Source organism: Colias eurytheme, chromosome 12, assembly GCF_061535395.1.
Source record: "Colias eurytheme isolate Ceu_HAF_F1 chromosome 12, ilColEury1 Martin Lab GWU primary, whole genome shotgun sequence".
Taxonomy (NCBI): domain Eukaryota; kingdom Metazoa; phylum Arthropoda; class Insecta; order Lepidoptera; family Pieridae; genus Colias; species Colias eurytheme.
The window spans coordinates 3792707-3819413 of NC_142991.1; the positions used below are offsets into that span (position 1 = coordinate 3792707).

At 32.1% G+C, this 26707-nt stretch overlaps 4 protein-coding genes and 1 non-coding gene across 5 annotated transcripts; 2 read left to right on the forward strand and 3 right to left on the reverse strand.

Annotated features, from left to right (window-relative positions):
• Window positions 1-2647: 2647 nt before the first annotated feature.
• On the forward strand, window positions 2648-14831 carry LOC149903891 (mpv17-like protein). Its single transcript, XM_090108044.1, has 5 exons — window positions 2648-2809; window positions 10383-10519; window positions 12248-12333; window positions 13984-14096; window positions 14273-14831. The coding sequence occupies exons 1-5, from the start codon at window positions 2803-2805 to the stop codon at window positions 14500-14502; spliced, it is 573 nt and encodes a 190-aa protein (XP_089964170.1). The 5' UTR covers window positions 2648-2802; the 3' UTR covers window positions 14503-14831.
• TRNAL-AAG (transfer RNA leucine (anticodon AAG)) lies at window positions 11526-11607 on the reverse strand. The gene has a single exon. It is a non-coding gene; the product is annotated as a tRNA-Leu (tRNA).
• A 151-nt stretch (window positions 14832-14982) lies between the features above and the next one.
• Window positions 14983-17775, forward strand: LOC149903893 (uncharacterized). The gene is made up of 5 exons (XM_090108150.1): window positions 14983-15335; window positions 15417-16397; window positions 16487-16666; window positions 16803-16980; window positions 17574-17775. Exons 1-5 carry the CDS (start codon window positions 15165-15167, stop codon window positions 17726-17728), a joined length of 1665 nt encoding a protein of 554 aa, XP_089964276.1. The 5' UTR covers window positions 14983-15164; the 3' UTR covers window positions 17729-17775.
• A 624-nt stretch (window positions 17776-18399) lies between these two features.
• Window positions 18400-20544, reverse strand: LOC149903894 (uncharacterized). The gene is made up of 6 exons (XM_090108191.1): window positions 20385-20544; window positions 20050-20248; window positions 19828-19906; window positions 19219-19420; window positions 18771-18923; window positions 18400-18468 (listed from the first exon to the last, which is right to left on the reverse strand). The coding sequence occupies exons 1-6, from the start codon at window positions 20457-20459 to the stop codon at window positions 18400-18402; spliced, it is 777 nt and encodes a 258-aa protein (XP_089964317.1). The 5' UTR covers window positions 20460-20544.
• A 338-nt stretch (window positions 20545-20882) lies between these two features.
• Window positions 20883-25716, reverse strand: LOC149903895 (MAPK regulated corepressor interacting protein 2). The gene is made up of 5 exons (XM_090107997.1): window positions 25572-25716; window positions 25400-25484; window positions 25125-25234; window positions 23970-24026; window positions 20883-23316 (listed from the first exon to the last, which is right to left on the reverse strand). The coding sequence occupies exons 1-5, from the start codon at window positions 25621-25623 to the stop codon at window positions 23171-23173; spliced, it is 450 nt and encodes a 149-aa protein (XP_089964123.1). The 5' UTR covers window positions 25624-25716; the 3' UTR covers window positions 20883-23170.
• Window positions 25717-26707: the final 991 nt, after the last annotated feature.

The following is a 26707-nucleotide window of genomic DNA, read 5'->3' on the forward strand; positions in this document are numbered from 1 at the left end:
GCTATCATAGCTTCAGTTTAGCTTTGCGTTTGACTGAAGCCTAATGCCACCCCATTTAAAACACCTGTTTATTTGCCGGTTACCACTTGCAGTTAATACAATTTCCATTTTATAGATCTTTGCGACCTTTTATTGAAATTAAAAGGTTGGAAGTAAGGAATAATCAAATATAATCAATTAATAAATCGTCATTAAATTAATGATAATATTTTCTTAAAACAGGTATAAAGTAGGTATTTATTTTTAATAACTACTTAGTATCTAGTCTAGTAGAGTTAATTATTATTGCATATTATGAATCTTAGAGACTCTCTACAATTGATAATATGCAATCATAATTAAGCATCAATCGTAGATTCTAACTACATAGTTAATTATATTATTAATTTATTATCTACAGACTAAATGATTCGCTGAAACTAGCTATATTTTAAAAGCAACCATCTAATTTAGCCTTTATTGAAATCAAATTATAAGTTAAGGCCACGTTATAAACAAAAATTGACTCTACATAAAGTAATTTGACTGAAGAGTTAACATTTTTCTTCAAAAGAGGCTCTACATGCATTCTGTTAAAAATTATACTCCATTCCTTTCTCAAGAACCGGTTCCATTTCGGTAAAGTCAATGTAGAGTCATAACTGAATGAAAATATTAAGAATATTACCTTGCCGCTCGCACGTTGTTTGTAAAAGAAGAACTAGCGTCGAAGCCTCCAAATCAAGGACATAAAACTCACTGCAACGCACACACTGTAACCGTGAACCGGAATATTGTATAAGCACTCAACTTCACGTGTATTTTATTAACTTTTAATGTTATTCGTTTGAATAAGTACGCAGTTTACAAACAGGTTTTTTTCGTTCACACAACACACCTGTGTCTCACGGCAGTCCTGCGATAACTGAGCTAGGGATGTCGATCTCAAATCGATTAATCGGAAAATCGATTTTTCGGACCAAATAAATCGATTTTTTAAATCGATATGTCGTACTGAATCGATTCAGTGAATCGATATTTTACCCTTGAAAATCGACTTTCTATTTTTTCTTTTATGGTAAAAAAAATATATTTAGAATTAGCTGAATGTACTCACAATATAATGGATATATACATACTTTATTGGCAAGAACAAACAAACTCTATTTATCACCATGTTCACTCAATAGCCGTGATGTTTATGAGTATCGTAGGATCATCTGTTCCCTGTGAGCGCCTTTTTTCGATTGCCGGCAACATCGCAAGTGATGAGCGGAACCGCTTGGATACCAGTAGACTTGACAAATTGTTGTTTTTAAAAAGCTTAGATATGAAGCATTGGGAAATATAAGCTATGTTATCTACTCTCTTGAATTTTTAATGTAACAAATACATTTAGAAAATAAATATCTTCTTTTATAATATGTGATCTGATAGTTACATGGTAATAAAAATAATTGTAATTATCTAATACCCTGAACTAAAAATTCCTGATTTTACTGATAAGTGATCCCAGAGATTGTTTATTATGGTACCATTCTTGTTTTTCATAAAATGGATTTATATTTACATTGTAAATACAAAATTGAAAAAAATCGATTTTTAGAAATCGATTTTTTAGACCTCGATTTTTTTATGAATCGATTTATCAAGTTACGATTCGAATCGATTTAAGAATCGATCTTTTTTGGAATGAATCGACATCCCTAAACTGAGCGCTGTGTGAGAGAGATGGCGCGATGGCGAGAAACAGAGATACGATGACGTGGGAGGGAGGACGACCGCTAAGCTCGGAGACGCATAGTGGGCGATTTCGGTTGCAATGCGTGTCTAGTAATATTATTTCTGATAGAGTTAAAATTGTAAGGATTGTAGAGAATAACATTAGTTTGGTTTATTTTGACATACTTTTTTCAGTCATTCACATATTTTATTACTAGCTTTTGCCTATCGCTTCATCAAGAATTCAAAAGAAAACCCGCAGAGCTTCTAGAGAACCTAACTTTGTACCAAATTTCATCAAAATCGGTTCAGTGGTTTAGACTGATATAGACAGACAGAATTACAGTCGCATTCATATTAGAAGGAATTTAAGCAATTCATGTGTATTAATATGTGTGTTAACTGTTAATTAACACAATAATATAATAAATCTTGCATGTAACAACAACTGTACATAGCATTTGGTTATGAAATCGACTATCACATTCACACAAGCTCTCTTTTGCTGTGATATGAATTGTTTGATATGAAATTAGCATTTTCCAACTTTTTAAAGTTTCTTAAATGTCTTTACACCAAACATAGTTTGATAACAATCATTCGAAATCTTTTTATCCATTCCATTTAAGCTTAAAACCCATTTAGTTCTTCAACAAATTCGCGACTTTGATGTAACTACTTTATTGTTCTATTTATCAACATTTATTATTATATATATTATTGCTATTATCAAACAGCATATTTTGTAAAACACCTTATACATTACACTATAACAACGATATTCACAGTCTACGCTCACAATACATATTCATATAAGTAAATATAAATACCTATGGTCGTTAAAGTAATGCGCAGGCACACTGTGCTGCGCCGTACCTCCTGTTACCTGGCACGGACCGGCGCTGGCGCCCCTCACCTCTACCGCGCATTTCGAATTTTACGAGATTCCAAATGACAATCGTGGCCAGATTACCAACAATTATTGTCAACATTGTGTGAAGGATTCTCCATTGTTTTCTGTATTCTAGTTTGATTTCTACGCGCGGTTTTTCTAATATTTGCATTGTAGAGTTTTAGAAAACTAAGCTTAGTAAAATACCTATGATAGGTTTGTGTTTAATAAGTGAAAGCTAGTTCAGGTAGCTATTTATGAATGTATAAAAATAATGCATGCGTTACTTCGTAAGCTTCAAGGCTCTATTTTTAAGGATTACGCAAGTCTTGTTGACTGTGTTTTGTTTTTATATATTTTGTAGAACAACAGTAGAATGCGGTGAATGGTGATATATTGTAAGATTGCTTTAACTGCAGCATGATGAAACTTGGGAATCTAAGTTGAATTAAATCTGATAGTAGACGAATATTTTAAACGACCTTGACTTGAATCTGGCCAAAAAAAGAGACAATAGACGAATTTGATTCATTTTTAAAAAACGAAAACATGCATTTTTAATGTTTTAGGAAATATTGAAGTATTGCCGTCCTTTTTAAGAGGTATCTGTATATCTATACTATAAACACGAAAAAAACAAGCGTTCCGCCCTGACTTCAGACGGTGTCTTGTTATGAGAACGCTTGCGTTTTTTCGCGTGTTGATCTTTAGTTCTTGTCTCTTGATAACAACTAATTTTTTATTAAAGATATTTATTTCTTGTGAATTACCATAATATGCATTATATTCTCAAGGAAACTAAGTATGTACTTAAATTAACTAAGATAAATACTTAATTGTAAGTAGAAGTTGAAATGGGTATGATAATTGATAAGCCAACCTTATGTCAGATATTCTACCGACTCTACAATAGGTAAGTACTGTTGTACCTATTGTAAAGGGATTATACGGGGATTTTAATGAAAGCTCCTTGTTGGCTGCTTGACTTTCGACATTTTCAGTCTGAAATACTATGAAAACTCTGTGGAAATCGGTATAATAGTTTTTGAGTAAATATTTCAATTAAGTAACTAGGTTCTTGATTTTCCGAAGTGGGTAGCTAATAAATCAATTAACTATAATATGCATACAATAATACATAATGATTAATAATTTGAACTATAATTTAGCTAACAGTAACAAATATTTGAGAACAATGATTAGGTATTTAATTTCATTATTCAAAGTAGAGTTTCGACATCAATATTTAAATACGAACAGTTACATGTGTATAGCCAGAGAGCCTGTTGAAAAACTGCATCAAAATACATTAATGCTTTATATACAAATTAAGTGAATATTGAAATTAGGTTCGCTTAAAAGCTCTAAAAGAACTTACAAGAGATATTTAAATCTCTAGTATGACACCATAAAAATACGTGACAAGTATAGGATATGTGATATTCTGGTACTTACACAACTACACAAGCTACAGCACTGCCAAATATTAGTAGATTTTAATGTGTGTTTGTGTGCTTGATATTTCAACACACATCACCGCAGTTTTTAATTCAACTTCGTGACGTTTGTTTAATTATATTTGAAGATTCAAATATGTAACATGCGCACATTATTGAAATAATTGAATAATGTAAAGCACTCCGTTCGTTATTAATCTATTGACTGGCAGAAACAATAATTCATTCACAAGATGCGAAGCAAGTTTGGTTTGTATTTTACCCATAATATTATCCCATTTCAATTCTTGGCTTAAGAGTTTTTTCTTGTGTGTCATTTCTTTGTTCGTGGATTCAACCACAGTTAAAACATGATATTTTTATGGTTCCTCAATAATTGTACAGAATGTTGATACTAAAAACATCAATGACGACATTGTTTCTCTATATTTTCGCAATATAGCAACAAACCATCCAGTTTTATCAATAGATTTAAACCGATAAGCAATCATAAATCGGCTCTTAGTCAATAGATAGCCCATGACACTGGTTATTTAAATTATTCTATTGAACTCAATTGCACGAGGTGGGTGCTACGATACTTGCTTGTGTTATCAGTACTGTGATCGGTGTTAATAAAATATATGGTTGGAAACTGTGTACTGTGATAAGATTCGCTTTCTATAGGCATTTTGCACAGGTAGGTATTTTTTTATATTAGATATCTTTTACTCGTGTTTGTTTAGTATTTTGATAACGTTTTTGTAGGCTGTAGCCTTAGCTGCAGTTAAATTTCTCACTATAATTTATTATTAAAAAATCTATAACTTTTTTGTTTGTTGCAATGTATATTATTAATCGATGCATGTTTTATTACACAGTACATTTTGGATTTAAAATCAAGCTGTACGGTCTACATCAGCTTTAAAGAGTGATCTATTTTTTTATTTTTAATTATTTTTGAGTGTCCATAAGATTTACTCATACCTTTTCCTTTTATATAGGTGTAAACACAGATAATATAAATACCCATAATAAAATTCATATTAATGCTTTGATTAAGTTGTAAATCTTCACAAGATTTAATGACCCGAATGAAATTTTTTTTTTTTTTTATTTTTTTTTTATTAAATAAGGTTGCTAATTAAAATAGCACCTTATACAAATTACAATCTAGCCTACAAGACTAATAAGTAATTTTATGTTAACCTAAATTTCTAAATAACTTATTCTAAGAGAGTGTCCATTGTCACTTGCTTAGTGTCTGTTAAGGGGAAGTAAGTCACTTTGCTCGTGTGCTTTGGTATACAGATAATTGTCACTGTTCACTTTTCACTTATCACTACACTAACTCAAAAGGTTTAGTCCTTTTTAGTCTTCGCACTAGGTCCGTGGTATCAAGGAGCTGGATAGCCTCAACATTCACGTGATGATGAAGTCGATGTTGATGAGCTTCTGCATGTTTTTGAACAATTTTGTCCACGGTGTCCACTTTTAGGTCACGGTGGAGGTCACCATTACGGATGTACCAGGGGGCATTTACAATGTCTCTCAGTACTTTATTTTGGAAACGTTGTATTATGTTAATGTTGCTTTTTTTGGTACAGCCCCACAGCTGAATACCATACGTCCATACTGGCATGAGGACTTGTTTGTATATGAGAAGCTTATTATGTATCGACAACTGGGAGTATCTTCCAAGAAGCCAATACAATTTCTTATAGCGCAAGCCTAATTCTTCTCGCTTCTTCTTGACGTGAGCCTTCCAGCGTAGCTTAGCGTCAAGCGTCATACCAAGGTATTTCGCCGTGTTAGCATAAGGTATTTGTTGGCCATTAAGGAGTATCGGGACAATCTGTGTTCTTTTGTTTGTAAAATTTATGTGAACGGATTTTGATTCGTTCAATCTTATCCGCCATTTCCGAGTCCATTCATAGACCTGGTTCACAGCTTCTTGGACTTTATCTCCTGCTTCCTGGTAAGTGATGCCTGTGGCCATGATAGCAGTGTCGTCAGCAAATGTTGCAGTAATGTTTTTTTCTAATACTGGGATGTCACACGTGTACAAAAGGTATAGGATGGGACCTAAAACACTTCCTTGTGGCACACCAGCTCGTATTTCCTTGAGGTCCGAGAAGGCATCGTCTTGTCGAACTCTAAAGACTCGATTGGTTATATACGATTCTAAGATATCTGAAATTTGTTTTGGTAGCATTGTTCTTATTTTATGAATGAGACCTTTGTGCCAAACCTTATCAAAAGCCTGTGCGACATCTAAAAACACTGCTGAACAGACTTTCTTTTCTTCAAACGCTTTTTCGATGACATTTGTTAATCTGTGAACTTGATCTATTGTGGAGTATTTCTTTCTAAATCCAAATTGGTGTTCTGGAATTATTTTCTTCTCATCAAGTATTGGCATGATCCGTTTAAGTAACAGTTTTTCAAAAAGTTTTGATACTATTGGTAGCAACGAGATCGGTCGATATGATGTTACATCGTTTGGCGGTTTTCCTGGCTTTAATATCATAATAACTTCAGCAACTTTCCACAAATTAGGCACATATTTCAACCTAAATGCAGCGTTAAAGAGTGTTGTTAATTTGATTATAGCTTTGCGAGGCAAATTATGCATTATTTCGCCTGTGATTAAGTCAAACCCCGGAGATTTTTTTGGGTTAATACTAAACTTAATTTCGTTGGAGATTTCTTTGGGTGTTACAGACTTTATTTGTAATTCTTCATTAAGGTTTTGATCTTCAGGTAGTTCATTTGCGTCATCATCATATGGCTTAAAGATATTTTCCAGATGTTGCGCAAATCTTTTAGCTTTTTGTTCATTGTGGATAGCCCATTTTCCATTTTCTTCCTTAATTGGTGGAATATGCAGAACGGGTCTATTCATATGTTTCGTAGCTTTCCAGAGTGAGTAGTCTGTGCAGCGATCGTTAGTCAGTTTTTTGAGATATGACGTCATATTAGCGTCATTTAGTTTTTGTATCTCTCTTTGTAGCTGTTTTGTGAGATTATTTAGTAGCTTTTTATCACCAGGAAAACGAGTTTGGTGCCACCGGTTTCTCTGTTTTCTCTTTTCACGTAAAAGTTCGATAATGTTCTTCGGGTAGACTGCTCCCCTGTGACAAGGGTGACTATCTGGTGTGTTTCTCCATGCTGCTTGTTGTATGTCTACCATAAATTTTTCGACTTCAATGTCAAGTTGTTCTGGATTTTTTAATGGTATATTAAGTTTTATATGTGTGTCCAAGTCGATTCTAAAACTGTTCCAGTCTGTTTTCTTATTTACTAATCTTAGGTTATTATTCTTATTTATAATATTTATACATAATTTAAGAATTATGGGCGAGTGGTCTGAACTCATATCGTTCATACTCTTTATATCTAAATAGTTAGGTGATATATTTTTATATATAAAGAAATCCAATAGGTCGGGTATTTTGTTTGGATCTGTAGGCCAATAGGTTGGTATGCCCGTAGATGCAAAGTTACAGTTCATATATTTCATGGCACTTAGAAGTTCTTTGCCTTTAGGTGTAATCAACCTGGAGCCCCAATGGGTATGTTTGGCGTTAAAGTCACCACCAACAATAAATCTGTCGCCAAAACTCTTGAGAAGGCTAACGTATTTCTCTTTATTAAAAGATTCTCTCGGTGGGAAATACAAGGCTGATATAGATACAGGACCACGTTTGGTTTCAACGCATACTGTTACGGCCTGTACTTCTTGTTCTTCGATTTTACTTATTTCATAGTGCTTCAACTTTTCTTTTATTATCACTGCACTTCCACCTCTAGCTGTATTATTTGGGTGAAGTGCAAGATATACTTTGTAACCTTTAAATTTAATGTATGATTGTTTGGTGAAGTGTGTTTCCGATACTAAGCACACGTCAATATTTTCTATTTCAAGGACAATTTGTAATTCATTGTGGTGTTTAAGAAGCCCATTGGCATTCCATTCCATTATGCTAAGTATTTGAGTCATTTTTTGGCAGTAGATGTAGCATTTCTATTGCTACTTTCCAGTTTCCTTAGTCTCTCGTCAAATGTGGACATAAGGCTTAAAATTTGGTTGAGTTTTCCTTCAACGCTGTCTTTCATTTGGTTGCTTCCTTTCGTCTGGTTACCACTCGCGATTTGTGCAAAAGTGATGTGCTTACTTACTTGCCTGCTTTCTTTCACAGCTGGAACCACTTTTGTATCTGCTGTTTTCCGCTGATTTGGGATATTTAGTTTTTTTGTCGCTTTATTTTTAAGCGTCTGCATTTCTTTTGCTACCATGCATCCTCTATAGTTCGCAGGATGTGGAGCGCCACAATGCACACACTTTGGCTTTTCTTCTGCTGGCTTTTTACAATCTTTAGTTAGATGTTTACCAGTGCACTTTACACATCTTGGATCCTTGGAGCAATATTTTTGGGTGTGCCCGTAGGCTTGACATCTTTTACACTGAGGAACTAATTTAGAGGTTTTCAAGGGATGGATTTCCACCCTGCATCCTAATATAGACGTTATCTCATAGATTTTGTTTATTTCCTCTCCGTTATTAAAGGTAAGCATGAACATATTGAGAGGTGTCTTGTCCTTCCACCTCAGCTTGTTTACTGCCTCCTCAACTTTGAAGCCTTTTCTTTTCAGGTCTTCTACAATTCTATCTGGGTTGCATGTATGGTGCAATTTCTTAGCTATAACTCGTATTGGTCTTAATTGTTTGTTTTCATAGGAATGCCAATGAAAGCCATCGGCAGTCAAAAACTCTGTGATGGTCCGATATACTGTTTCATTTTCAGTATTAATTTTTACGGTTTCTCCGTGCATAATTTTAATTGTAAAGCCGCCCCCTGGCGACTTTTCTAAGAGGAGATCAAAGAACGATTGGTAGTTCCTGATGTCATCTACTATTATAGGTGGAGGAAGTGGCACCTTTTTGGGTTTTACTTTCTCCTTACTTTCCTCATTTCGCTCTTCTTTATCGGAGATATGAGTGGGTGAAGTGTTCAATTTGCGTTTTTTCCTGCTCTTGGTTCTAATCCACTCCGTTTCTTTGGCAAGTTCTTCTTCATCAGTGCTGTATTCTACATGGGAAGAACACTTCTTTTCAATTTCTTTTTTCTCTGGAATTTCCGTTTCCACTGGAGTCAAAGAGTTCAATTTTTGTTGAAGAAGTTTTACTTGTTCTTCCAGATGCCTTACGTGGGTTTGAAGATTTTCACGTACATTTTTCTCTTCGGAATAGTACTTGTACAACAGATGTTCAGTTTCAGTTCTTAAGTTTATTTTTGATTTATCGGTATTCATGGTTATTTATTTTAGCGAACGAATCTTACTTCGCCTTAACAATTGTTTTTGCTATCGGAGCGCAATAACTAGGTCATTGCGGCCGGCCGCAGCGACGGCGTTGTTGTGATGTGTTAGCACTTTTTAGTAGCTCGAGCGAGACGTCTACTCTCAGCAAGATCAAACAAACACTGATGAAATTGCATGATAATAGTAGAGACCCCTCTTAGCTCGCATATCCTTGCCTATTATTAATACGAGGGCTTACAATTGTTACCCAGACGGATCATAGATAGCTACATTGTTGAAACTTGAAGGTGCTTGAAATCAATGTAGTTTTTCTTTTTTTTTTCTTGTATGAATACAATGAAAATAACTTAGTATTTGCTTGTTTATGATTCAATATTCCTACGTACGTACGTTTATAAAAGCAGTGTTTATTTTAAACATAAAATTATGAAAGAAAATGTTACAGCATTATATAATTTTTAATTATAATTTATAATAGTCTCTATTGTTAAAAGTGAGAACCATAACAATAGAAAGGTCGACTGCACAATCGAAGCTTATCAAATCCAACATAACTTTATTAAATTTTTCACCATTTTCATTGACCAGATTGTTTTATTTTCTTTTCTTGTGCCTGGTAGAGATTTTTTTTTAAATTCATATCGCCTTTTGCTGTTTTATGTTAAGTTTTTGTTTATTTAATGTATTGTAACGCAATAAAGAAAAATCATTCAGAAGGTGCTGAAGCTGTAATTTTGTGAAAATATATAACGGTGCATTTACATCAATCGAGCAAATGCCCATTCTTATTTCTAATTCTTAACTATGTATTATTCTTAATTAACTATGTCAATTTTTTTTAGTGTATAGTCAAATTCTCTTAGTGCGTTCGAAAAGATTCTATGCAATGTTCTTATACTGAATAACACTGAATACGAGTTTTCGTTTATCTACACTAAAAGATCACAAAAGAATGCTCTTGCTCTAGCTCTAGCTCTATGTTCGTTTGATGTAAATGCAACGTTACATATCTTGCTCATATTTTTCAGTCGCCATGGCATCCCGAATAGTCGGCTGGTGGCGTCACACCCTCAAGCGAAGACCGGTGCTCACGAACACAGCTGTATACGCGACGTTCTATACTGCAGCTGAATTCTCGCAGCAAACCTTCAATAAGATGTATACGGTGAGTTTGTGTCTTTGGTCGATTATATAAAGATGTATTCATTAAAATACTAAATATATTATAATACTATACCTACTTTAGTACATGTAGAGCTCCTAAGTCAATAAAATATTGAATGAAAATTAACGTCACAAATATCGGTCATGAGGTGTCTAAATTCTAATAGGCCCTAAGTATTTTCTTTTATAAATATAGATAGTGCATCTGTGCCAAGGATGTACGGTCTATCACCTATGCTGTTCATAAAAGTAGGTGAAGCTTATGGATCCTCTACACACTGGTTAGCGTTGAGCGAGTAGAGGTAATCATGATAGTGTAGACTGTAGACTGTAGAGGGCCTAAATGAGCCTTAATGTCTATGTTCGGCCGACAGTGTAGATGTTTTTTTTTTTTTTATAATCGTCGTAATGGCGACCATTTGTTGGGCTACAGCTTCACCTACTTTTGACTACGATTACGACTACTGATTTGTTGAAAAAAATATTATGTAGTCGGGCGAAGTCGAGGCAAGAAGCTAGTATATAACAGCTTTAAAATTCAAATATGCTCATCCTTTCCTCCATTCATTTATTATGAAAATGGTAGTTCCATAGCAAGCGTGTCCACAGTTAAATTGTTACTTGTATGACTTTTAAATTATGCAAAGTTCTGCTTCCAGCATAATCATTTCATACGTATCATTGTAAATTTTTAATTTTACACGTGGGAATATGGGTAGTTTCTTGTACTTTTAATACCATTCGTTATTTCAAGACCTTTTACCTTTTTTGATATTAATTTATTTTTTTGATATTATTAATTATTTAATATTTTATATTATTGTACAAAATTAACACAGAAAATTAAGAATTATTTATTTTTCTAGTTGTCCTCAGAAAACAAATCCAAAAAAGATAATAAAAATCATTGCTTACCCAGAGATCTTACTCTGCAATAAAGATATCAAATCTACAAAAATAGCATTAGTACGAGTCCTAAGTAAAAAATAAAAATAAAAAAAATATCATGGCAGCGGTGGGATTCGAACCCACGCCTCCGAAGAGACTGGTGCCTTAAACCAGCGCCTTAGACCGCTCGGCCACGCTACCCGTGACGTCCAAACTATTTTTTTATAACGCTTTCCCTGTGGGCAGTTACCCGGTTTATTTTTAACATGGTATGTGTCGAAGTATTGTTACGTAAATATTTTGACTCTAAAATAGTTCTTGTACACGACTTAGGTACTACTTCGACTTCCATCGAGCAGTTCCATTAATATGTAAAGTAATTTCATACGTACATATATAGGTATATATGGCAATATTAAATTGATGAATTATTCGGCAAATCTCTTTCTTTATTATTTATTTGCTAGTCTAAAACTTCATTGTTTATAATATATTCTGCCTAGTTTTCAAATTTCATGCAAACCTATAGATATAAGCACTATATAGAAAGTAGTAAACTATTTTGTATCATATCGACCATTTCGTAATATCTTACGTAATTCTTATGTTAGAGCATGGTTAGATAAAAATTTAGCTACAAATCCAGCCTAGATGAATATTTTAGAAAGTTTTCATTGTTAGTCAAAAAATAACCGATTTTATATTCATAGCATCATGTAGGTCATCATCATGTCACTTCAAAGTTTAAACAAAATGTAGATAGGTAGGTATGTGAACTTAGTTATTACATTACATAATAAATTAATACCTAATACCTGTGCTAATACTTACATTATTTCAGCCAGAAAAACCAGACTATGATTTGGCAGCGGCCGGCAGAATAGTTGCGACGGGGAGCTGTCTCTACCCAACGACTCTATATTTTTGGTAATTATTACATACATAGGATAAGCCGTTTTTAATTAAGAGATGTAATAAATATTGTATCATAATAATTATAGCTAGGTTAGCTACACATGCATGTAAAGGATGTTTGATCGAAGTTGTGTTACTTGAGCTTACGGCTATAAGAAATTTCTTATAGATATAATAAAACCATTTCAATCAAATATTCTGTTCCTCTAATTATATTTATTTTATTAGATATTATTAGATTATTCCGTATATCACACTTGATATTATTTATTTCAATTAAAAATAAGCAGTTTGTGCTATTCAAACCGCTTGTTTATGTCGCAAATCGCAATACAATTTGTTAAATTGGGCTCAAGTATTGCTCAATCAACACAACTATTCCATTGTACAGAGAACACACCTTCTCCGGAATTTAATGCATGTGCCAAATCTTGTACATGACCTCGAAAAACGGACAGACATGACGAAAGTAAATACTTATTACTACTATTTGTAAGTAAACACTGAAATTGTGCTGAAAATAACATCAAAATCTTTATTGAATTTGCGTGATGTCCGAATTATAGAGCGAAGAAAACTTCAAAACAATAAAATAGGTACCTAGGTAGTATTTTTATTTCCGATGACACGAACTGATCTTAAGATGATTTTTAGATAAAAAGCTTTATAAAAACTTTCGTTAAAAATTTATTTGTTAAGTTTCTTTGTTGTCCTCGTATTCCTTTATTTCAAATGTTATTCTAATAGCACAGAGATAATAGTAGCTAAACCATTGAGATAATATTACTACGTATGGAGGAGACACCACGAACAAAATCTGTGCGCCATTTTTTTGCTCTAACTAAGTTTTAAAAATTATTATCTAGTTAGGTACTTACCGATGAAAGTTATTCCTTTGCACTTTTCCGTATTATTTGTATTATTTGTGCAATATCGTAACACACACGAAGGCATATTTGATGCGTTTCACTTTAAAACCGTTAAAAAAAACCGCTCAACATACGCCACATGGCGTATGTTGAGTGGAACATAAGTGATGTAGGCGGTGTGAGGTGTCATCTCCATATTAATATTATCTCAATGAGCTAAACGCAATAATATAGTAAAGATATCGATATCATACAAACATTGCAACAATATGTTTCCTAAATGTAAAGGAAACGGTGAAATTTATAACATTACGAAAGTTGAATAGGAAATCTAGTCCAAGTGTCGTACGGTGTACACACTTGTATATTTTTGCATACATATGAATTTAACATGAGTTCCGACTCAATGAGTTTGCCCACGTGAGTCGTTTTGAAAGTTTATCTCATTTCCTAACTGCACATGATTGTGCGTGGATAATTAAGGACATAGTTAAACATCATTGATTCAAGGATCTATAATTTAGATGTATTTCCGAAATATACAGATTTTTTTTTGAAATCCGGTCAAATGTATTTCTTACACGATTTCTTTTGAGCTATAGAAATGTGACTGACTCTTGATTAAATATTTGATTACATTTTGCATCAAATATGGGTGCGTAGGTTTTTCTTTTGGCCAATAATTAAAAGAAAAAGATCAAAATGCCCGCTTTATCTTTTCTCTTACATACGACTGTAGGATGTAGATACGACGATAATTTTCATACGCAACTAAGTATTAAACTTATTTCAGGTATATATATTTAGATAGACGTTTCGTGGGCACATCGGTGAAGGCAGTACTGTCTAAAGTTGCAGCAGACCAGTTCATTATGACACCGATGTTAATTGCTGCCTTCTTTACGAGTAAGTTTCAAACTTTTACGTATAGGCAACCAATTTTTATTTATTTTTTTTGCCTTTTTCTTTGCTCAAAAGAAGTTTAACATTGTGAGAAAATAAAAATGCGGAAAATAATAATTTGAATTTTCTGTTGCATTATTTACATATATCTAAATCATAATTTTTGTTTCTCTTAACAGTGCTGGGTGTCCTAGAAAGAAAGGAAGATGTATTTGAAGAGTTGAAACAAAAGTATTGGAAGACATTTGCCGCGAATCAAGCGTTTTGGATTCCGGGACAGATAATAAATTTTGCATTCGTGCCATCGAATTTGCGTGTCGTTTACGTTTCTTCAGCATCTTTCATTTGGATAAATGTTTTATGTTTTATAAAGAGGCAAAAGGTTGAAAAGGTTGATATAAATGAATAAGATAAAGGAATCTCAGCTAATGCTAACTAATTAATGAGAAACATCTTGCTCTATTCTTTGAAAATATAACAATTAAATCCGTTTTTTATATTATAAAACGGCAGCCATCAGTACAGTACCTGAAACTAAACACTATTTTAAAGATTTTTCTTGGAATGTTGTCTTTAAATATAGGTACATAGGTATTATTGTTGTTGTTAGAATAAGATTGTACAATGTACATAACTCATATAAGTTACTATTGAGAGAAACTACATATCACAAATCATTCCATTAATCGGTGTAATTTACATATTTTGGAATAATATACATTTTCATTTTTCAATATATTACCTTATTTTTATTCATATCTACCTATATCTCTCCACTTCTCCAGCAAGATTTAATATTAAAAACAATATTAACTAGTATTTCGTATTTTGATTGTTTTAATTAAAAAACTCTTCAAATGGTAGGTATTGATAATGACAATGCGTTTATTTAATTCAATGTTGGCATTATGAAACATTTTGCATAATACCAACATCAAATGCAATTAGATCACTTGAAAGACTTACGATTTCCTAGGGTTTCTCTTAGCCTGGCTTTATTATTACTAGCTTCTTTGTACATCAGTTGAAGTCGAGTTGCCTTTGTTCAAAGAGCTAGTTGTAGAAGTAATAATGGAGAAAATAAGTGTTTTGTTGAATGATTCTTTGGATGAAGAATTGATAGATTTTAATGCTCCACCAACATCCGATTTATTCGAATGTGCTGCTGGTAAAGTGACAAAATTTCTGAGCAATATTGGCTGTTTAGTTGCAGTTGTCACATCATTCATAATGGGATTTGAGGTAATATTTCTCATAATTTATTTATTAAAGACTATATTTTATAAATTCTGAACAAGTCTAAACTAACATTTTCCTTTACAGTACGATAAAATCTTCAAAAAAGTTAAAATTAAAATTAACGAAAAGGAAATTTTACGGATAATAGTTGTAATTGTTCTATTTATGTTGTTACCTATTGTTTTTGTGTGTATAGTGCTAAGTTTAATTTATAAAAATGCCTGTGAAATAATTATAAAGAGGAGAGATAAAAACTTTGTCAAGTTCCTCGATAGTTTTGATGTGTTTTGGTGTTTGGAGGACAATGCGAATAGTAATATTATTGAAGTGTTAGGAATAATACAAGCTGATTGTCCATACAAGCTGGTCGATAAAATAAGAGAAAAATTAGAAGATGTAATATCTAATAAATCCGTTGAAAAAATATTTTATAGAAGGCAAGAACAATTCGGTTTTTATTACTGGCGCAAAAACGATGTCGTTAATATAACCCAATACGTGAAGTTGCTTAACGTTACAAATAAAGATAGTCTGAATTCTGACGATCTGGAAAATCTAATGAGCGAATTGACTAAAAAGCCACTGCCTTATAATGGCGAAGGTCTATTTGAAATCTTAATAACCGATATTGAGCTAAATGATGAAGGCGATCTTTTAGATAGTTACGCAATCGTATTCAGAATACATCATTCAGTTGGAGATGGTATAGCTTTGATAGAGTTTTTGTGTGAAATTCTAGCTGATGATACCAGTCAAACTGTCAAATTGTTTAAAGCACCAGAAGTCTGTAATCTATTTGACCAAAATATCGTCAAAGACATTAACGAGCTAACAAAAATTGTAACTGAAATGATACTTTGTGCGGTGGATGGTGTTATAAGAAAACCTGACATAAATTCGTTACATGGACCCACATTAGAAGGGAAAAAGGTATTGAGATGGATTGATGCAAATGATAATTTACTTCAAATGATTAAAGAAATAAAAGAAGAACAAGAGGCGTTAAATTTTTCTGATATATTGGCGTCTGCTTTAGCGAATGGATTGCGAAAATACTTTTCTCGGGTAAGATGCGGCGTGATTATTACTAATATATAATATTAATGTAGTAATTACATAATTATTATATAAATTAATACAATGTTTGTCAACAGACCATGTTGTACATACCAGAGCATGTCGCAGTAATAATCCCCATTAGATTGAGTACGAATGAGAACACGTTAATTTTGGAAAATAATTTCACTGTAAGCATTTTGGATCTACCGCTTAACGAAGATTTGAGGTCTATCAGCAAATGCTGTAATCGACTGCGAAAGAGTCTTGATCCTATGGTATTATTTATTTTATTACCTACTATTTTAATATTAGGATTTACGTGCTTTAACCTTGTATTGTTAGTTATTAATGTTGTGAGTTTTAGATGCAGTTCTATATACCTTTTCGTAATATTAGTCAATTTTCTTTCAGACGAACCACTTCTTGCTAAAATTGTGCAATGTTTTCCCAAAATACATACTTGAGCAGGTTTTCAACAGCAATCAAGCGACAATGGTTTTTAGCAACATACCGGGACCGAAATGTTTGAGCATTTGTGGCTGTGCAGTGAAATCTTTGGTATTCTTTGTACCAAATAAGGGCACTACAGGTAAGATTATGTGAATTGTGGTTGACATTGCTTTTAACTTGATTCGGGCTGATTAATTATTATTATTAAATCAACATAACATCGGTCAACATTTTGAACTTAATTAATTATTTATCTTGAGAAGTAGTTACGTATACATTATCAAAATAGAGAAAGAACAAGCTAAGTCATTATTCTATTGTAATCTTCGAAACAGTGTGACGATGAAATTCCTTGCACTTTTGCAATTGAAAAAAAAAACTTCGTCACCTCTATTAATCTTGTGAATCATTGAAACATGATTGAAACCTACTTGAAGTTAAATTGTCAACAAATGAAGTCGCATTTAGTATGCAAACGTACATTCGTGATGTTTCACTTATGCTTTTCAGTACCTACCCATTTACAGCCAATTTTCACATATTGTCAATAAGGCGGATACACACAGAGCGAGCAGCTTCGCGCAGCATTCTCCGCGCGAGCTTTCCGGTCTATGTGGACGTGCCTTAGCCGAGGAAAGCACATGTGCCGACGCGGAATATACTTTGCGAGGATGTTCGCTCTGCGTGGACCCGCCTATTAACTATTATTATAGTACAATTATTGAATTGTAGGTGTCGGTGTCACTGCTCTATGCTACGGCGGCGTTCTTCGATTCGCAATAATGGCCGATTCAGCTCTTCTATCTAGACCAGATGACCTATCGATTATTCTAGATGGAATGGTTGAGGAAATTAAGCATTTGTATGCAGAGTATGTAGCAGTTTAACTTAAGATTATGGTGTGGCCGCTTTACTTTGATTTCTCAGTAAAAGGTATGGATTATTTAATGGTTTTGTCCTGTTATATTATGTGTATTATCTGGTTGAAGATATATTTTTTTTGTTATAATAACCACTTGACGAAATCAGTAAAGTAAACCCCAGTTTTTGTATTAGGTATATAAGTTTAAAATATTTAAAAATTTATCAATTTTGTTTTTATTATTGATGATATGACGACGCGGTTGGCGCAGTGGTAATGTAACTGCCTACTGAGCCGACGGTCCCGGGTTCGATCCCCGGTCAGGGCAAATATTTGTGTGATGAACTCAATTATTTGTTCTTGGGTCTGGGTGTTATTATCTATATATGTATTTATTAAATATTATATTTATCGTCGTCTAGTACCCACAACACAAGCCTTAATTGAGCTTACTGTGGGACTAGGTCGATTTGTGTAATAATGTCCTATAATATTTATTTATTTATTATTTACAGATATGGAGAAAATCAAAATAAGACAGCATTTGCCAACCTGGACGACTTTATTTTAAAGTGCACACGAATTCATCGCACGTAAATAGGATAAGAATAAAAATACAATGTTTACTACTTAATCAATTCTTTAATTAATAAATTAACTACTAAGTAAGTAACATATAGTTTCACTTAGAAACCCTTAAACATTATCTTCGAATAGCGATTTCAATTGAATATTTTCTAAAAACAAGAGATTGCATTTCCTTACCTATAAACAAAAAGATCCATGTTTTAAAGATAGAGCCAATTTTTCATGAATTTAAATATTCACGTTATCACTATAATATTAACACCACCTTCGAGTGGATATATCAATGTACCAAAATATCAATGTACCAAATTTTATTTAGCGCAAGTTTGAATAGGGATTCAGAAAAAAATACATCTAGTTAACTATACTGTATTTATTATATTTGAGCCGTTGAGCGGCCTACATAAATCAGTAGGTACTAGATAGGACGTAGGTACCTAATTTATACGACTATTGTACACTATACTATTCACCAATACCTCTTCAAGAAGCAATGAAACTGATGTGTCCTCTTCATCACCAATAAGATTTAGCAACTGGTCATCAATTTCCAGTCGAGCGCGCTCTGCAGTTGTTACCACATTTTGTATGCGCTGTTTCAATTGGTCTATGCGCTCTTCGAACCAATGTTTCTGTTTTGGAAAATATACATAATATGTAGGTATTTGAAAATGCTTTGTGTGTGATTTTTAATTATTATTTGATTATAAATATAAATAAATATAGAGATCTATTGATCTATCTTGACACTGATATAACTTTATAAGAACTGGTCCAGCAAACACTAAATGTGGTTATCATAGCAAGTACGTAAAGATTTACTTTTATTTTAATAGGTACCTACTTCTAATTCATATCATACTGAAGCTAAATTTATTCTTACACATACGTTAATTCTGATCTCAATACTTTTATTTTGTTACATACCTGCACCATTTTCTTTTTCCTCAACTCCATATACCTCTCGCCAACAGCCAACAAGGCTTTGTTAGCATCCACAAGCCTGGCATGATTCCTTTTCATCCTCTGTCGAAGTCTAGAAATTTCCACATCTCGAGATTTCACCGATTTACAGCGCTCATCGTACGCACGCAGGAGGGACTCGTAGCGGGCTGACAGTTCTTCATATCTATGTATTATTTAAACTATAAACCAGGGGGTTGATAGTATAAAAATACATGTTTCCTACTTCCGCCTTGTTAAGATAAAAATATATATCTAATCAACAGCTCATATATATATCAGGTAGATTATCTCGTCTTTACCAGGACAAAAAGTTTGGATCACTTCATACAGAAGAGAACAAAACTTGAAACGTATTTATCTACTAATTTTAGTTGCACTTAAGTCCACTCCTATTCTAAGGGAGGTTCGTTAATGTATTAGAAATTTATGAATGCATGTTTGAGAATCAAAAGTACCAGGTTTTTTTTCATTTAAACTGGTAGCTTTAATACCTACCTACCTATTATTTAAATGCATATTAAAATAGATACAAAATAAAGAGATAGGTAAGTATAATGTTAAAGTGCTTACTGGTACTGAAGACAAACGATACTCATAGTTGACCAAGATTCTTGTAAATTTACTGGGCTTCTTGATGACTTCGAGTTTACTGAAATATTTGTTCCGGATTGATACTATAGTCTATAGGTGATTTACAGTAGTAGGTATGTAGTGATATAGTATACCTAACTATTGAACTAAAATAAGCATACAAAAAATTTAAGTGCATGCAGCATGACGTTTAATATATACCTGTTTCCGAGGGCTTAGAACTAGGATCTTGGGAAAATTGTGAATCGCTTATTTTAGTATGCACATGAGGATGTTTCGATTTACATACAAACAATTGGTCCTCGTAGCTGCGAGTCTTTTTAAGGCTTTTCTCCAGGCAGTGTAATATGTTTCGTGCATTTTCCAAACCACATAGAAAGTTTTTCTGAGTTACCTGTGGCTGTATTATTATGTTATACTTACATTGTACCTGAAGCTATCATTAAATTTAGATGTGTATAATATAGCGATAAAGATATCAGTTATTGTTGCTTTAAAAATAAAGTAAAAAAGAAGTCTGATTGTTAACATCTTACCAATTCTTTGTTGACTTCATAGCATTTAAAGTTTTCAGGTGCGAATAAATTCTGTGTATATGAATTAGGAAGCATTTGTTTTATAGGCCAAGTTCAGTTTTATGTGCAAAAAATATCAATAATGAAGAAAATATATACTTTATTCTTAGCACATTATCACTTCAATTACGCTAGTTCGTAATGACATTACAAATCAATAATATTTTTAATATTGCCGATGACGTAATAAATCCTTGTTTTCTAATTAACTTTTTCTCTGTGGTTTCTGTAGCAAAAAAAAACACACAAAAAAATTCTCCATATCTGATAATATCCCAACATTTTTATGAAACGTTGGCTGTGCTGTACGAGATCACTCGCGGACGGATAGTACGCCAAAAGCAAATATTTCTACAGCTTCAGCTGGAGCGTGTTAATATGTACTATACTAAAATAATATGTAAACCTCGTACTAATACCTAATCTGTAATGTAAACTTTGTAAATAAAAATACATAGATTTTGTCAATAATTGTTTATTCAACTACAACAAAAGACATAACGTTTATAACTAAATCAGTCTAAAAATATTCTACATTCTCACTACATTTCATATAAATCATCTAAAAAGGATAAAAACTACGTGCTTCCTTTGCACAAATAATATCGCCTTGATAAATCTTGTGTTACTTTATTTTCAGTTTCCTTTCACAATAAAACAATATACTTAATATAATTTATGAGAATTCATAAACGAAAAGAACACTGTGATTAAAAAAAATATTTGGCTATAAATGTCTATGGTCATCACAGAGAAAAAAAAGATTGCCATAAACAACAACTGTATTAAAAGAAAAAAGTTCAAAAGATCTCTACAGTATAAGCTATAAATAACCATAGACTAATGCGACGAGTACACCAATATTCCTAAGATTTGTAAACCAATTTAAATATGGAAGACATTTTTGCTCCAAGCGGGCATTGCAAATGTAACAATGATTTTCAACAGCTTAAAAACATGCATATATAATTTGAATACTGTTCAACAATGAGAAGCATAGACAATATCTATATTATTGTGATTAATTTCATGGACGAAGTGATACTTTTTATCAAATGTACAAATGGAATATATGTTTCATTTATTGACTAGTTATTTAATTGTGATGTATGTGAATTGATTAATAAAAATTAAAAAATGATAAAATATTGAATTATTGTTTTAAAACATTGAATTTCATAAACATAAACAAATTAACAGAGTTACATTAAATTAACAAGTTTAAAACATAGAATTGAATTGTACAAATAAAAATAAGTATATTTATTACAATAAGAAATTGATTCAATCGAGTCTATTGCAAACACACTTACATTTACAACAATATAACTAGTTTATAGGAGGAACTATGTTTATTAATATAAATTTATTACTGTATTATAAGGCTTTTATAAATTTCTGATTAGACTATGTTATTGCGACTTCACCAAACCAAATAGATTAGCTTAATTGTGTTTAATTGCACATGCCCTTAGCATTATTTTATAAAAATATATGTAACACATTACATATATAATATCATTGTTAAGTCCAACAAGGTTATAATTTTAAGAATATTTACAGGACCTTTACTAAGTGCTGCCATAAAAAGATTTTCTTGCTAATATTTTTTACATAAAACTTAATTTCCTTAATAAATAAGCCTAGCAGATTTTAAAACGGTTTTATAATTTATTATTGCTCCATTTATAGCTCAGGCATTTAGTTTTTAATATTTATTAAAACACTACATATCAAATGTAAAAAATATCAAGGCCATTTTATTATTGACATGGCAACACTTATTCCTAATTTCTGCCAATTGCCAAAATAACCTTGTCAGACGTGCTAACAACAGTAGAATGATAGATAGTTGAAGCCTGAATCTATTTTAATCATGAATTAGATGGCATGATAAAATATCTGACAGATGGTTGCTGCAGTTTCTGAAGATTCATAATTTTAATACTTTCAATACAATACGGCTCAAATTGGATACAGCTGTTTTCTTTCCCTTTATTGTTTATTTAGGGCTGATTTTTCAATCTTTGGTTAAAACTTATTCGTTGAATAACGTATTATATTGAATACATTTCAAAATGTAATCTAATTACCTGTATTTGACAGTGTCATTTTAATATTATCGTGTAATACTTTATTGGATGGATAAGTTTTAAGTTTTAACCAAGGATTGAAAAATCGGCCCTTAGTAAGTTTGTTATATTGATTTGTGTAACTTAACTTAAAGAAACGGCTATGAGAAGATAAAACTTATAAATTGTAATAACAGAAATATTATTTTTTCAATGTCTTTGGTATCCAATTAATGGTGTGAATTTCTACTTACATATTTAACAACATAAAATCTTTATAAAAAACGTCACGAAAAACAATCTTAAAGAATATTGGTTCAAGCAAACATGGAAACATTATTGAGCTTTGGAAAATTTTGTCTTAAAAGATAAAGGTGTTACCTACTGAGATCCACAATCAAATATAGATTACTAAATTCACAGAACCGGCAAAATATACATGATAAAACTGTCTTCAGAACATTTAAAATAAATGCCGTTTTACACACCCTGTATGTACATCTTACAATCTATCAATCATTGATATGATAAATTGGCAAATCGTATCAATACTTGAAATTTTACAAAAATATTTGGCATTATATAGGCACTAATAGAATTTAGTAAACTATAATTGATTGTGACTTACGCTACCGAAAAATTTCGTGTTCCCCGACGATAACTGGTGCGGTTATCTCAAAGAGAGTTGGTGATGTTCTGGAAGAGTCGCTTGCCCCACCACGTTTCAAGGTCGAAGGGCTTGAAGTCCCGTAAAACTGGACTCGGCTCATCGTCTTGGTAGTACAAGCTTGTGGGTAGTGTGGGCGATGAGCTTCCTGATCCTGAAAGTAATTATAACATAACATGTATTCTTTTATAGCCTTTACCTTCAACAATGTTTGTATTCCATTTATAGCATACTAGCGGTCCGCCCCGACTTCGCCCGTGGTACATATTTCGCAATATAAGGTAGCCTATGTTCTTTCTCAGGGTCTTAAGATTGTCTGTGCCAAATTTAATCAAAATCTTGGTTGAGAGGTTTAAGCGGGTAAGCGTAACAGACAGACAAATAGAGCTACTTTCGCATTTATAATATTATACATATATTAAGTAGGGATTTTGATCAATAGTTTATTCAATAGTTATGTAATTTTATGTATGTAATCAGATTAACATTTAGGCAAATTAATGATCCTGTATGTAAGAAGACATTCTAAAGACGGGATTCTTGACAACATTACAGAACTAATGCATTAAAGTTGCTATATCATATACTTATATGATGATGAGTGCAAAGGTTTTCTAATTTTTGTTCTAAGATCTATAGCTGGTTGGAAGACCAAAGAACTACTATGAATATTTTTTTATGAGCAAGGCCACTAAACAGTTTCAGGAATGTGAAGTAAAAATAGCATTTACCATCATTTGTTTGCCAAACTAGTATTTTATGAGATAGGATAGAACATAAAATTATAAAGTTTAAAAGATTTCTTACCTATTGTACTTGTAGGTGTTGATGGTTCACTATCACCATTTGCTGTTTGCGTCCAAGCTGAAATAAAAGCAAATAATGCTGTTATTAAAAACAAATCTAAATCTATACTAATATTATAAAGAGGAAAAGTTTGTAATTATATATGTTATTATGTATGTATGTATTGTTTTCACGCATAAACCTCTTAACCAATTATGATGAAATTTGGCACAGACAATCTTTAGACCCCGAGAAAGAACATAGGCTATGTTTTATTGCGAAATATGTACCACGGGCGAAGCTGGGGCGGACCGCTAGTGAGAAATAAAACTCCTTATTCATAACCTTTTTAACATTTGGTATTGAATTTGTTTTAGAGGATACAATTATGGCTAGCAGTATTGTTTCCAGTTTGAGAAAGTGAAGGTGCTAATTGATTTACATAGTGCTGTCATTTTTCCAAACTTATGGTGACATATCTTGAAATAAGACAGGCGAAGTTGTATTGCAATCATGTTTTTATACTGAAAATTCTTAGTTGAATATAGCAATTTCAGATTTTGATAGCCTACTCCCTAAATATTATATATCTTTTTACTGGAAATATCCAGTATAACAAGATTTCCATTTTAAATACAGAATCATTTATGTACAGAAGTTTAATTCAATTGGATATTGTAAAAAAAATTATTGTAGGTATATCAACATATATCACATATTTGTTTAGAAGTTTTCAAATGATTGATGCTGATGTTTCACAGCCACAGTAAACAGAACTTATAATAAATACATAACACATAATATCCACCCAAAAATATTTTTTTGATGGAGTTTACAGGGAATCTCCATAAAAATGTATTATGATTATTAAGTTTATGTTAACATAGTTGTTTGAAGTTTAAATAACACAGAATTCAATAAGAACTCCATTATCAAACACAATCTTGTCTCAGTGTGACCCAAGTATAGAATGAAAAGGTCTTACTTTACTACTTTATATGCATCTAGATAGCAAAAGCTTAACATAACTGCTTGTATGGGTTAAGCATATTTATTATAATAAAAATGTTGTGTATCCATATAGAAAGTGAATATATTTTCATCTTTTTCACTTTGAATTTGTACTGTTATCGACTATTGTTTCTGTATTTTGTTATAATTGGACAATTTACTTACTTTCACTTATATATCTAATTATTTCCTCGTGTTGCGGCGTTATTACGCTGTGCTGTATCCTTTGATGGACTGTCTTTTTACCATTGGAATGAAAAATCGGTTTAGGCATACTGAAATAAATACGAAGCATCCAGATAAAACCTTATTTTTGTCGCAAAAGAAACTATTCATATTACATATAAACACGCGTGAACCTTTGAGCGGAGGTTATGTAAAGAACTGTGATGAAATTATTTAAGTTTTAAATTGCATCATACTGAATATGTGTTACATACTTAATAATTTCTCCATTATCTGCGTCAGAAGACCTTCTATTATGATCTTTGCGGCTGTCTAATCTTTCCAAATTTTGCGAGAGACCTAAAGAAAACAATTATTTTAGATCAATTAACGACGGCAAGTAGATAATGGTAAAATACAATTTTATTTCAAACTCCATAGGGTTACCTCTACGAGTTTTAGCAACAATCTTGCTAGGTCCCTTAGATACAGTATACATTTTAATTTTCCTAAAAATTTAAAATTTTGTTACGAATTTACACTACCCAGTACTATTCCAATACGACCAACTTGATGCGAGTTGTGACAACTGACAGCCGTCAGCCACCTGACAGCTGACAAATAACAAGATGACAGTTGATAATGCAGAACTGATACAAACTATGTTGCTATATTCAATAAATGTGATGATAATAAAACGGAAACAAAACGTAATACATACATATATACATATGACATTTTAATTTTTAATAAAATTTGATAAATTTGTGCAATATTAAAATTTAATTATTTTTTAAATAAATTTTATATCCTGCTGCACTAGGTACTCTAAGTTTAGTATCTATATATTAAATTGTATTAAATTTTAGAACGAACGCAGTTTAATTTGGCGGCAAATTCAAACTAGATAGATACTGAAGATTGAAGATACACCTCTTGCCACGATAAAAGACTCACAACAATAAATTATAAGTATTCGGTAAATCCTGTGGGTACCTGCTAAAGTTTTACACACAACGACAAGTAAGCATTATTATTTTAAGTTTATTAGACATGCCTATTTGTTTGATAATTAGCCTATTTTATAAATGCGTAGTCCTCACAGTCCACAGACTAAAGTTTGTAGTTCTAAATCAATTTAAGTTGATCATTTTATTAATTTCTTTGTATGTACATTAAAAGTAGATATGTAATTATTTTCATTCACAAATCACATTCACCAATGTTTACTAATTTACTATCCCACAATCTAAAAAGTAAAAACCCAAAATATCATTTCCTACGTTCCAATAGGTCCATATTTAAAACTTTAGATAGCGTGCGTAAACCCGTTAAAAACGTGAACAATTTAAAAAAATGCGCGGTATATGGAAGAGTTATGCTGCGCTATTTCCTTCAATTACTTCAACTGACGACAAAATTATCGTGACGTGAATTAATAAGACATGCAATAGTCATGCAAAAAGTACTTCCTGGCATAACCGGTTTTATAGCCTAGTTTTTGCTGATCGCCCTATTTGGATGTTTTATGGGTACTATGGTACTATATCTATTAAATTTTTATTCTATAATTATAGCCTTTT